Source organism: Leuresthes tenuis, unplaced genomic scaffold (genome assembly GCF_036924035.1).
Source record: "Leuresthes tenuis unplaced genomic scaffold, fLeuTen1.0.hap1 SCAF_10, whole genome shotgun sequence".
Taxonomy (NCBI): Eukaryota; Metazoa; Chordata; class Actinopteri; order Atheriniformes; family Atherinopsidae; genus Leuresthes; species Leuresthes tenuis.
Window position 1 is genome coordinate 1,180,014 of NW_027325364.1, and position 13,182 is coordinate 1,193,195.

The following is a 13,182-nucleotide window of genomic DNA, read 5'->3' on the forward strand; positions in this document are numbered from 1 at the left end:
AGCAGACAGAAGTAAGAAACCTTGAATGAGTCGCTGAGTCTGCAGGATTCAACAAGAGCAGCTGCAGGTTGCAGCATTATTAGAACATTCCTCAACCTGGAATTATGAGTTTGGGTTTTAAAGAGCTGACTCGCCAGCATGGGATTAGCTGGTCATTAATGGACTGAGTCAGCAGGTGGGTCGCTGCTGACCAGGAGCAAACAGACCAATGCTGAGCTCAACACCAGGCTTCCAGTAAATATTAAACCGTGTTAGAAAACCAGGGTCACAAACATTTGGTTAATGAACTAAAACGCAGAGCTCTCATCAAACAAAGTCAAAGTTGAATCAGCACTCCAATCACACACATGCTGGTTATCATGCCAACAGGATGCCATCCACCAATCAGAGACCCATCCCTTTGTCACCCTGTTACCTCAGCCAATCAGCAGAGACAGACTCTGAACTCTGCCCGGCAACAGACGACTGAACAACAAACAGCACATAAACATGAGAAAGAGCAAAATCTCTGTTCCCTGAAATACACAGAAGCCATGAGGATTATAAGGCTCTGACTTTCACATAAAAGTGTCCTCACAAATCAGCTTTTTGACCTGAAAGTTCACCAAAAGTGTCATTAGATCGAGGCCATAGGAGGCAACTAAACTGCCACATCATAAAATGTGTTGTTAACAAGTCGTGTTCATATAGATTTGTTCATTTAACATCTCATTTTCATCAAAAAGAAAAGGTTTTTAAAAGTTATAATTGTGCCGATGTGTCATAGTTTAATAAAAAACACCAAAGAACATAATTGATCTGCTTTTCTTTCAAGCCTGATGAGACGTAAAACCACTGACTTTAATACAATTTTAAATACAGATGAAAATGAGGGTCATAATCCAACCTCCACCCCCCATATGAAGCTGTTCCTCCAGTCAGAAACACTCCAGTTCTATATATAGACACAGATAGTTACTCTATTGATCCCAGAGGGAAACAGGTTAGCAGTTAGCTGTAAGCTAGCAGTTAGCTGTAAGTTAGCAGCAGATGCTAGCAAACGATGCTTTCTCATCAACAGTGATGGACCAAGCTGGAGATGTGCACAGCGTAACTCGTAGTAATGCATGTGAACCGTTAATTACTGCGTTTAAACATTTTGGATATATTAACCTCATTAAACAGTTGTACCTGGAGACCTCCATCTTTATCAGAAACATGCCGATAATGTAACGTTAGCACAGCGAGAGTGAGGAGAGGACCGGTGTTGTGTTGGAAACACACCTTAAACACAGCTGCAGGTTGTCTGAGTTACAGAACCGAACCGTTCAGCTAGAAAGCTTCAGCTAACAAAGTAATGTGGGAACAATAATGTTCATCTTTCAGGAAGGAGCAGCAGGAACTCCTTAGAAGTTGGTGTACGTCATCTTCATTAGCTAAGCTGTTAGCATTAGCTTCAGCTAACAAAGTAATGTGGGAACAATAATGTTCATCTTTCAGAAAGGAGCAGCAGGAACTCCTTAGAAGTTGGTGTACGTCATCTTCATTAGCTAAGCTGTTAGCGTTAGCTGCTGCTAAAGGAAGAAATAAATCAGTAAATAAACCATGAGGAGTTATTTCATTAGCTAAGCTGTTAGCGTTAGCTGCTGCTAAAGGAAGAAATAAATCAGTAAATAAACCATGAGGAGTTATTTCATTAGCTAAGCTGTTAGCGTTAGCTGCTGCTAAAGGAAGAAATAAATCAGTAAATAAACCATGAGGAGTTATTTCATTAGCTAAGCTGTTAGCGTTAGCTGCTGCTAAAGGAAGAAATAAATCAGTAAATAAACCATGAGGAGTTATTTTATTAGCTAAGCTGTTAGCGTTAGCTGCTGCTAAAGGAAGAAATAAATCAGTAAATAAACCATGAGGAGTTATTTCTCAGATGCTTCCATTTCCCTGCTCTGAAGTTCAGGCTCTGAGAGCTGGAACTGATCCTCTTTGTGGCTCAGTTCCTTCAGTCCAGCGTTGAACTGGACCAAGTTGTTAAAACAGTGGGATGAAAAGTGTTTGCTGCACATTCACAGTCTTTAGCTAACTCTGCTGGAACATTAGCCTCAGATATAGTTTATCCACTGGGCTCTTATATCCTCTGAGGCTGCTGCTGGATGGAAGATGCATGCTCCTCAGTACAGCTGACAGCAGAACATTTCCACCAGAAGCTGGCTTCATCCGTCCAGCAGGGTGGAGGTGAGTGGGCGGGGCTTAGCAGAGGAGGCGGAGCCAACTTAAGGAGTGACGCACTTTAGAAATGAAAATCAGAACGGCTCGTTAAAGGAGGAACTTTCAGACAAAGGGAACTAAATAAACATCCTGAGATGAGAAAAACTGATTTCCCCAACATTTGTCCCCTTTATACTTTGGTGGTCAAAGAGTCTTTAAGCTCTTTTAAACTAATACACCAGAAAAAACACCCGCTAACGTCCGTGCTAACAGTCCTGCATCAAACAACTCTGCAGTGGTCATTTATCGACTTCAGCTACGGTCAGAACCGATGCAAACAGGAGTGGACTCCCTGTTCCTGACGAAAAAAGGTCCGTTTTACCATCTGTGAGACAACCGGCCGCTCACTCTGACGTCAAATCAAAGATTATTACCCAGTTATCTCAGACAGTTTTTCAGCCCAGTCCACAGGAAACAGTGGGATGAAAAGTGTCTGCTGCACATTCACAGTCTTTAGCTAACTCTGCTGGAACATTAGCCTCAGATATAGTTTATCCACTGGGCTCTTATATCCTCTGAGGCTGCTGCTGGATGGAAGATGCATGCTCCTCAGTGCAGCTGACAGCAGAACATTTCCACCAGAAGCTGGCTTCATCCGTCCAGCAGGGTGGATGTAAGTGGGCGGGGCTTAGCAGAGGAGGCGGGGCCAACTTAAGGAGTGACGTACTTTAGAAATGAAAATCAGAACGGCTCGTTAAATGAGGAACTTTCACAGAAAGGGAACTAAATAAATACCAGGGTTGGGTTTTTGGGGAGTTTTACACCTGCTGGTGACTTCAAACGCCCTGATATATGCTCCCAGGAACAGGAAGAAGGAGTTTTACACTTCAGACGCCCTGATATATGCTCCCAGGAACAGGAAGAAGGAGTTTTACACTTCAGACGCCCTGATATATGCTCCCAGGAACAGGAAGAAGGAGTTTTACACTTCAGACGCCCTGATATATGCTCCCAGGAACAGGAAGAAGGAGTTTTACACTTCAGACGCCCTGATATATGCTCCTAGGAGCAGGAAGAAGGAGTTTTACACTTCAGACGCCCTGATATCTGCTCCCAGGAACAGGAAGAAGGAGTTTTACACTTCAGATGCCCTGATATATGCTCCCAGGAACAGGAAGAAGGAGTTTTACACTTCAGACGCCCTGATATATGCTCCCAGGAGCAGGAAGAAGGAGTTTTACACTTCAGACGCCCTGATATATGCTCCCAGGAACAGGAAGAAGGAGTTTTACACTTCAGACGCCCTGATATATGCTCCCAGGAGCAGGAAGAAGGAGTTTTACACTTCAGACGCCCTGATATATGCTCCCAGGAACAGGAAGAAGGAGTTTTACACTTCAGACGCCCTGATATATGCTCCCAGGAACAGGAAGAAGGAGTTTTACACTTCAGACGCCCTGATATATGCTCCCAGGAACAGGAAGAAGGAGTTTTACACTTCAGACGCCCTGATATATGCTCCCAGGAACAGGAAGAAGGAGTTTTACACTTCAGACGCCCTGATATATGCTCCCAGGAACAGGAAGAAGGAGTTTTACACTTCAGACGCCCTGATATATGCTCCCAGGAACAGGAAGAAGGAGTTTTACACTTCAGACGCCCTGATATATGCTCCCAGGAGCAGGAAGAAGGAGTTTTACACTTCAGACGCCCTGATATATGCTCCCAGGAGCAGGAAGAAGGAGTTTTACACTTCAGACGCCCTGATATATGCTCCCAGGAGCAGGAAGAAGGAGTTTTACACTTCAGACGCCCTGATATATGCTCCCAGGAGCAGGAAGAAGGAGTTTTACACTTCAGACGCCCTGATATATGCTCCCAGGAACAGGAAGAAGGAGTTTTACACTTCAGACGCCCTGATATATGCTCCCAGGAGCAGGAAGAAGGAGTTTTACACTTCAGACGCCCTGATATATGCTCCCAGGAGCAGGAAGAAGGAGTTTTACACTTCAGACGCCCTGATATATGCTCCCAGGAGCAGGAAGAAGGAGTTTTACACTTCAGACGCCCTGATATATGCTCCCAGGAACAGGAAGAAGGAGTTTTACACTTCAGACGCCCTGATATATGCTCCCAGGAGCAGGAAGAAGGAGTTTTACACTTCAGACGCCCTGATATATGCTCCCAGGAGCAGGAAGAAGGAGTTTTACACTTCAGACGCCCTGATATATGCTCCCAGGAACAGGAAGAAGGAGTTTTACACTTCAGACGCCCTGATATATGCTCCTAGGAACAGGAAGAAGGAGTTTTACACTTCAGACGCCCTGATATATGCTCCCAGGAGCAGGAAGAAGGAGTTTTACACTTCAGACGCCCTGATATATGCTCCCAGGAACAGGAAGAAGGAGTTTTACACTCCAGACGCCCTGATATATGCTCCCAGGAACAGGAAGAAGGAGTTTTACACTTCAGACGCCCTGATATATGCTCCCAGGAGCAGGAAGAAGGAGTTTTACACTTCAGACGCCCTGATATATGCTCCCAGGAGCAGGAAGAAGGAGTTTTACACTTCAGACGCCCTGATATATGCTCCCAGGAGCAGGAAGAAGGAGTTTTACACTTCAGACGCCCTGATATATGCTCCCAGGAACAGGAAGAAGGAGTTTTACACTTCAGACGCCCTGATATATGCTCCCAGGAACAGGAAGAAGGAGTTTTACACTTCAGACGCCCTGATATATGCTCCCAGGAGCAGGAAGGAGGAGTTTTACACAATATGTCCCTTTAATCTTTACCAGGTCAGATCTGAGCCACCATTTCCAACCACCTTCTTGGAGAAAAATGGTGGGAAAACTGAAATACATCACTTGTTGTGACTGAACAGTCAGAACCTTATAACTCATCTTATAAATACTTATCTCGTGTCGTCTGCTCTGTGACCACAGCTCCCCGGCTGCATCCCACAGATCAGTAAGTAACTATCAGAATGACAAAAGCTCTGCGGCCTCACCGTTACGTTCCAGTAAGTGCGAGTCGGAGTGTTTCTTGCCTATGTCGGCAAAGGATCGGACCAGCGGGATGCGATTACTCAGCTTCTTCTCATTCTGGTGGTGATGACGCCTCAGCATGGCCTCCCTCACCTTCTCCCGGACCCCCTCCTCCAGCTGACCCGAGGCCAGCATGCTGTCGATCACCATGTCTGCAAGTGAGGAGGAGGACAAATGATCCAAGTCTGTAATAATTACTGTCGAACAGTCTCCTTTTTATTCACCGACAGCTGGAACTCATGACTGCTCGACTGATTAAGGAGTCGAAAGGTGCTTCCCCTGGTTGGATCCTAGAAAATAATCCTTCCTTACACTTTATAAGCACGGGGGTTCCTCTTATAATGCATCAATAAAGGTTAATATTATTAATAATGGAACAGCCCTGACATTACGAACCAACTTTTATGTTATTGCTGGGTCAAAAAGCCATTTATCTACAAACATCTGTCCTGATAATTACTCCGACTATTTAACTCCTTTTTATTTACCGACAGCTGGAACGGCTTCATCCGTCCTCCTGATACTGGTAACAGGACCATAGAACAGCGAGAGTCCAAAATAAGTCACCATGATACTAAACCAGACAAAGTATCACGGTTCCGGGTATTATCGCGATACTGCAGCCTTTTTTTATTCTTATTATGAACTGCACTGTGTTTGTACAGGTTATAAATGCTAATTAATTACGTATAATGTTGTTTGGTGCGTGATAAACGTAAAACTGGTGAAGTACGAATTAGACTGAAACAAATAACATTTATCAAAAAGTTAAAATTGAAAAAAAACAGAACAAAACAGAAAAAAAAAATTTATTTGACAATAATGCTTCTTCTTCAACATAATAAACCATAGAGGAGAAAATACAATAACCAGGAACTGAGTCCATGTTTGTTTACAAGCGAGCAGCATGTGGTGAGAGTATCACCGAAACTGGTTAGTTAGTTAGTTAGTTAGTTAGTATTTCTAGTGTAGTAGGAACCGTAACGTTTTGCCACCGCAGGGTACCGTGCAACTCAGCAGCTGTTAGCTTTCTAGCTAACATCCAGCAGTGCTAACATCTGTTAGCTTCTCTCCTGCTGTCTCTGCCTTAATGAACTCTTTTAATGCAGCTGAAATCCAAATAAAGCCTATTTTCCTGTTTTGTTTGTCTGTTATCAGACAGCTCAGTGATTGGCTGCTTTCTGCTGAGATGCTGTAGCATTGATGTTGTGCTATCGTGCTAAGCTAACTGGCTTTTACCCTGTTCACTATTTTCTCTTTTCTTTTCTTTGAAATGCTCCCAAACTTGAGACATTTTTCCTCTTTTTCTCTGATTTTGCTCCTAATTGTTTTCTCCATCAAATCAAGCTGCTCCAAACGCAGCACGTGCACGTGTGCGTGCACGTTGTGTGATAACTGTCCGTGTGCAACGCTGAGCAGAGCATGCTGGTGGGAGTTAAACGAAGCTTTTATCAGCTCAAAAAGGCCATTGGATCGGTTTTGTTTTGGGTTTTTTCTCAACTTTTTGATAAATGTTATTCGTAAAAATATTTGTTTTAGTCTAATTCGTACTTCATCGTATTTATCACGCACCAAACAACATCATACGTAGTTTCCTCATCGAGTTACTCGGGGAATGTAGCTGCAAAGGCTCCTTCTTGGACCTTGAGAAGCACTAAATGTTGAGCTGATTAAATTGAACTGAATAATAATAAACTAAAGTCAGCAGAAGCTCGTGCACAGCGCTGGGTGAACTCGGCTGGTCCCACCTGCGATGTCCTCGATGGTGTTGGCTCTCATGTCGAGCAGCACGGTGCCGTTCAGGATGCAGGAACGCAGCTCAAACAAGCTGTGAAGGGACAGGGTGGCAACGTAGGGTTTACTCCACCGCTCACCGCCGTCCTCCACGTCCTCCTCAAACTTCAGCCACCTGAACACAACACGAAGCCACACTGAGTGAACACAGCTTTCCTGGCTCTGCTCAACTTCTCAGTCTGACTCCTATTCATAGAAGAGAGCAGGAACTTAGCAGAAATGTGAGTCGATCCCATTTACTCTGCAGTGGAAATATTACTCTGCATGTTTGGTTTGGTTAAGGCCAGCCAACACCTCATGATTCTGCTCCTCATTGGCCTGAAGTAAAGCTGTTAGAATGATGAAGCTCAGTTCATCCCGCCTGAGGCCCGACGTTCTAAACAAAAAGACGTCCTGACGGCGGTTTAAATAAAGGTTGGAGTGAGTCCTCACCTCGCCGTCTCCTTCCACTCCCGGAAGTCTCCTTCCCTGAAGGCCAGCTCATCCAGCTCGGTGAACAGGTCGTGGGGCATGTGTTCCTCGTCATCGTCCTCCGTGCCCAGGATGAACTGGACTCTCTGACTCGGGGTGTCTGCAGAGAACACGACATTATGTCATCGTGACTTTCATCCAGGAGCGACTCGCTTCCAAATACTGACCGTATGACGGCGACTCGCTTCCAAATACTGACCGTATGACGGCGACTCGCTTCCAAATACTGACCGTATGACGGCGACTCGCAGCCGTCTTCTCTGTCCGAGCGGTCGCGTCGTTTCCGGTGATGTCGGTGTCCTCGGTGGCGGTGCCGCCTCCGGCTTTGCCGGCCAAACGGGACGTGCACGCCCACGTACACGGCTCTGTGACCTTAGAGACCGAGACAAGTCAAAACTCTTAAAAACGAGCTGAAAGTGAAGCTGGGAAAGAGCCTGAAAGAGCCTTTAAGGCTCGGTTCAGAGGTCAGTAGCAGGCAGCTGTTAATGAAGCATCTTTTCTGTCTAAACACGAACAAATGATGTCGCTTTAGGGCGATGTGGGGGAAGAATCACCATATTTATTTATTTTTAATATCAGACGATATCGATATATATCGATATAAAATAAAATCACTATTCTGTGAATTTTAAATGTTTCCTGTTACTCTTAATTGAGATTTGAAGATATCATTTTTAATCAAATATTTATTTTCTATGTGACACTTCACAGCGGTTTCAGATAAATACTGAATTATTATCTGAATCTGATATTTTGTGGCTGTAAAGTGTCTGTAAAGGCGTCTGAAGTGTAAATGCAAATTTAAAGTAATAAAGTATTTCAGATCTGTGGTTAATAACGAACAGAGAAGACGTGGGAGCGAGCTAAGCTGTCCGAATGTGGCCCGTTGCACATGGAAATACATTTAAAACCTATTTTACTACAGAATCTGAGCTCCAGAACATTAATTATTGTGACATTTAATTCATTTTAGAGGAAAAATAGCATAAAACGCCTTCATGTCCAACAAACTGTGAAAAACAAACTTCATTCGTCTCTCATAAACCAAGCTAACCGGCTGAATTAAAGTGATTCTAAGATCAATAATTAGAATCGATAGAACAAAGGGTCTGAATCAGTCTCTCACCATCGTTGGATTATAAACTGTCTGCTTCTTCCACCTCCGCCTGCTGGAGGGAAATTAATCGATCAGGTGACCCGTCACAGGAGTCAAATTATCCTTTTCTGACTGGTTTTCATAAATCTGGAGACCCAACAACTCTGATATGGACTCAAATAATGTCAGAGAAAATGAAAAGCTACGACTTTGAAGCTGTAAGCTGGTATCTGAAGGTTTACGGGTCAAATGTGGGGAACTAGAGTTTCAACAATCCTCCAATAAACCAAAGCTTTCTTTCTGTTTTTACATCAAATTTCTTTCTGTCGACACTGAATGAGCTTCAGCATTTTCTCAGAGTTTCAAACCTCCTGAAAGCTTCCCATGAAGCCGTCATGTTGGCTTTCTGGAAGTCAAACTCAGTCTAAAGTTGGTGTTAGTCTGTGTTTGGCTGTGAGCTCAGACAGAAGCTGTGCACGTGGGAGTGTGCACGTGTTCTCACTTTCCAGTTCCTCTTTTTCAAAGTTGGTATGGAGGGTGGAGCTGGTCTTGCCCTGGTCCAACACCGCCTCCTCGTCGTTCCCCTGAAACACAGACATTCACCTTTAAAGTCCACCAGCCTGAGATCAGCTAACAGCAGCTGAGCTTTGATGCCCAGCCTCCCTGCCTTATTTAATCATTTCTATGTTGTTAACTCTCTGTTAACAGACCAATCACAGTGCTCATAACGCACAACGAGCCTCCGTTGGCAGTTATTTCCCCCTCAGGTTTGTCTGAAGGCGTTGAAGCTCTGCAGAGCTGGAGGCTTTTATCTGAGATTTAAAGTAGAGCAAAACCTTTGGATCAAACCCCGCCTGCACTGAGGTGTCGGGGGCAAACTTTCCTCCCTGAACACACACAGCTCAGTGTGTGCTGAAGCTGCCGCAGAGCAGCAGTTACACACCCAGTCAGGCTCTTCTGTACTTCAACTTTAACCTTTCTGTGACCTGAGAGGGTGACCTGGGTTCAAATCCCCTGCATGACAGGTTCTACCTCCAGTAGGGTCCTTAGGCAAGCCCCCCCCCACCCTACCTGCCTCCCTGTAAGTCGCTTTGGATAAAAGCGTCTGCTAAATGCATAAACATAACTGGATGAGTCCTACTTTATGATGTTCAAGAGAAAAGATGCAACGATTCTATTCAAAAATGCAGAAAAATGCATAAACATAAACAACATAAACCTGAAACGGAGTTCAGGTAAAAGCCCCCCATGTGTCCACAGGACTTGGGGTGACAGCTGAGCATCAGATCCTGCAGCAGGACACCGAAACACCGCAGGAAGACGACAGGAAACAAACCGTCAACTTTTCCCTTCAACTGAGAGTCTTTAAACCAAATTAACGTTAAAATGACAAGAAAAAAATGTCCCCAGCTGTGTGTTTAAGGTGTTTCCAACACAGCGCCGGTCCTCTCCTCACTCTCGCTGCTACACCGATCCAAACAGCAACATTACGAGCTTTTAACTCACCAGAAAGAGTCGAGTTCTGCATCAGATCTCAGTTCCTTCCTGTACAAAATGTGTCTCCAGTGAGGAAAAGCGACACCAATATTTACTGTAGTTTGGTCTCGTTTTCTGCCTTTTTCCTGCAGCTCAACAGTCCGGTGGATGTGTGCATGTATGTGCATGTATGTGCATGTATGTGCATGTATGTGCATGTATGTGCATGTATGTGCATGTATGTGCATGTATGTGCATGCATGTGCATGCATGTGCATGTATGTGCATGTATGTGGTGCACAGTCCAAAACGAGCAGGAGGGGAATCCGGTGTCTGATGGCCCGTGGGAAGACATCATTTCTGGGTCTGGTGGTCCCGCACCTCCCCCTGAAGAAGGCTCTGCAGGCGGATCTTTCATCCTTCATACTGTAATTACTGGGCTTTCAGGGACTTCTTCTGCTGTTAACGACACTCGCAGTGAAAGCTCCCAGAGTGCAGCTTTGCAGCATCACCGCCGGTCTGCTCATTGTGTGAATGCTGAAGCTCTGACAGCTTGAGCTTCCTGTTGGCAGCAGCTGGCGGTGAAACAGAGTTTGAACATCTGGAAAACGAGCAGAGCGGCACTCAAACTCATTCCAAGCCAACTCAGCTCGCAGCTGTTGATTTTTTGGGTTTTTGGCCACAAAAAATGGTGGTTTACCAAAGTCTTTAAGTGGACATTTGTCTCTGGATCCCTGGAACCAGGCTGCAGCCGACTGAACCGACCCGTCTGACAAACAGAACCTGCAAGCTTTCCCTCCTCCTTTAAGGGACTAATGATTATTCTAACAGCATCTTTAAAAAGTCAGTCAGACACCTGCAGCTCCTCCAGAACTCAGCTGCTGGAGTCCTACTGAGACCAAAGAAGTGGAGCAGCTCAGTCCAGCTGTGAGGTCTTTCCACCGGCTGCCGGTCCATCAGAGGATAGACTTTAAAGTTCTGCTGCTGGTCCATCAGAGGATAGACTTTAAGGTTCTGATGCCGGTCCATCAGAGGATAGACTTTAAGGTTCTGATGCCGGTCCATCAGAGGATAGACTTTAAAGTTCTGATGCTGGTCCATCAGAGGATAGACTTTAAGGTTCTGATGCCGGTCCATCAGAGGATAGACTTTAAGGTTCTGATGCCGGTCCATCAGAGGATAGACTTTAAAGTTCTGATGCCGGTCCATCAGAGGATAGACTTTAAAGTTCTGATGCCGGTCCATCAGAGGATAGACTTTAAAGTTCTGATGCCGGTCCATCAGAGGATAGACTTTAAGGTTCTGATGCTGGTCCATCAGAGGATAGACTTTAAAGTTCTGATGCCGGTCCATCAGAGGATAGACTTTAAAGTTCTGATGCCGGTCCATCAGAGGATAGACTTTAAAGTTCTGATGCCGGTCCATCAGAGGATAGACTTTAAAGTTCTGATGCCGGTCCATCAGAGGATAGACTTTAAAGTTCTGATGCCGGTCCATCAGAGGATAGACTTTAAAGTTCTGCTGCCGGTCCATCAGAGGATAGACTTTAAAGTTCTGATGCCGGTCCATCAGAGGATAGACTTTAAAGTTCTGATGCCGGTCCATCAGAGGATAGACTTTAAAGTTCTGATGCCGGTCCATCAGAGGATAGACTTTAAAGTTCTGCTGCTGGTCCATCAGAGGATAGACTTTAAGGTTCTGATGCCGGTCCATCAGAGGATAGACTTTAAGGTTCTGATGCCGGTCCATCAGAGGATAGACTTTAAAGTTCTGCTGCCGGTCCATCAGAGGATAGACTTTAAGGTTCTGATGCCGGTCCATCAGAGGATAGACTTTAAGGTTCTGATGCCGGTCCATCAGAGGATAGACTTTAAGGTTCTGATGCTGGTCCATAAAGCTCTGAATGGTCCAAAATACATCAGTGACCTCCTGACCCACTATGAACCTCCCAGACCCCTCAGGTCATCTGGATCCGGTTCTTTATCAGTTCCCAGAGTCAGAACCAGACCTGGAGAAGCTGCATTCAGCTTCTATGCTCCACATGTCTGGAACAAACTCCCAGAAAGCCTCAGATCAGCTGAAACACTCAGGATTTAAGTCCAGGCTGAAGAAACATCTATTTTCAGCTGCTTTTGAATAAGCTTGAGTTTCAAAACGGAATCAGATTTTATCTCCTGATTTTATCTATTGTTCTTATTTCTTTCTTTTGTTTAAATTTTAAATCCTGCTTTTTATTTCTCCTGTTTTAACGTCTCTGTGAATCACCTTGTTGTTGAATTGTTCTGTAAAATAAACTCGCCTTGCCTAATGAAGGATCAGAGGGAAAGCCCTCAAAGATCCAGCTTCCAGGACCAAAAACAGACTGATTAAAACCCACATCCACAAACCACGGTGGACAAAGAGCAGAACCCTGTTTACGTCTCACAGCTGTGATTCACCTCAATACGTCTGAGGCGAGACGAGGAGGAAACCGCTGCCTCACGCTCCACAGCAGCACCGGGACAAAGTTCTGGGACCACTGAGACCCGGGTCAGAGATGCTGAGGATCCCGACAGGTTCCTGAAAGCCTGCCAGAACAGGTTCTGTCAGGAGGAAAAGTCCAGAACTCCTCCTGAACGTTGTCCACCCCTGAAGGAAAGGAGGATCGGGACTGGAATGGCTCCCTTGCAGAGGAGGGGGGGCAGTGAGGGTCCTGATGGACTCAGCCTCTCCATCACGGGACCTTCACCCTGACGGGAAGCGGCGAGGGACAAGTAGAAAAGTAGAAGCTCAAAGTCCAAATAAGCTGCGAGAGGCGCAGAGCGGCGTGATGGATGCGTCCGGCTCATCGGGGTTAAATATAGATTTCACAGACCGGTGGACACACACACACAGAGTATCCCTCCCTTCCTGTCATCACAGCGGCTGTTATCACACCGAGTGAAACAGGAAGTGCAGACATGTGGCGGCCGCTGCTGCTTTCAGCGATCCTGACAGCAGTCAGTCCCACTCTTTGCTGCCAGATAAAGACAACATTTAATGTTAACTCCATCCAGACACTTTCCATTAGCATTAACTGGATCTTTAGGCTCTTTGTTACCAGCAGCCTGTCACAGAGACACATCATTTGTTCCCATT

The 13,182-nt window shown here is 45.3% G+C and overlaps 1 protein-coding gene across 5 annotated transcripts in view; it reads right to left on the bottom strand.

Annotated features, from left to right (window-relative positions):
* LOC140315877 (sodium bicarbonate cotransporter 3-like) overlaps positions 1 to 13,182 on the bottom strand; it is a 58,173-nt gene that overhangs the window by 25,616 nt on the left and 19,375 nt on the right. For 3 of the 5 annotated variants that reach the window (XM_072393471.1, XM_072393470.1, XM_072393472.1), the window contains exons 2-6: positions 9,092 to 9,173; positions 7,725 to 7,865; positions 7,455 to 7,593; positions 6,977 to 7,137; positions 5,192 to 5,380 (exon numbers count right to left, since the gene is read on the bottom strand). In XM_072393471.1, coding sequence (XP_072249572.1) covers positions 5,192 to 5,380; positions 6,977 to 7,137; positions 7,455 to 7,593; positions 7,725 to 7,865; positions 9,092 to 9,173 — 712 coding nt within the window. Of the gene's footprint in view, positions 1 to 5,191; positions 5,381 to 5,452; positions 5,492 to 6,976; positions 7,138 to 7,454; positions 7,594 to 7,660; positions 7,673 to 7,724; positions 7,866 to 9,091; positions 9,174 to 13,182 lie in introns of those variants that run through there. The other 2 variants (XM_072393473.1, XM_072393474.1) reach the window with 2 other exon arrangements.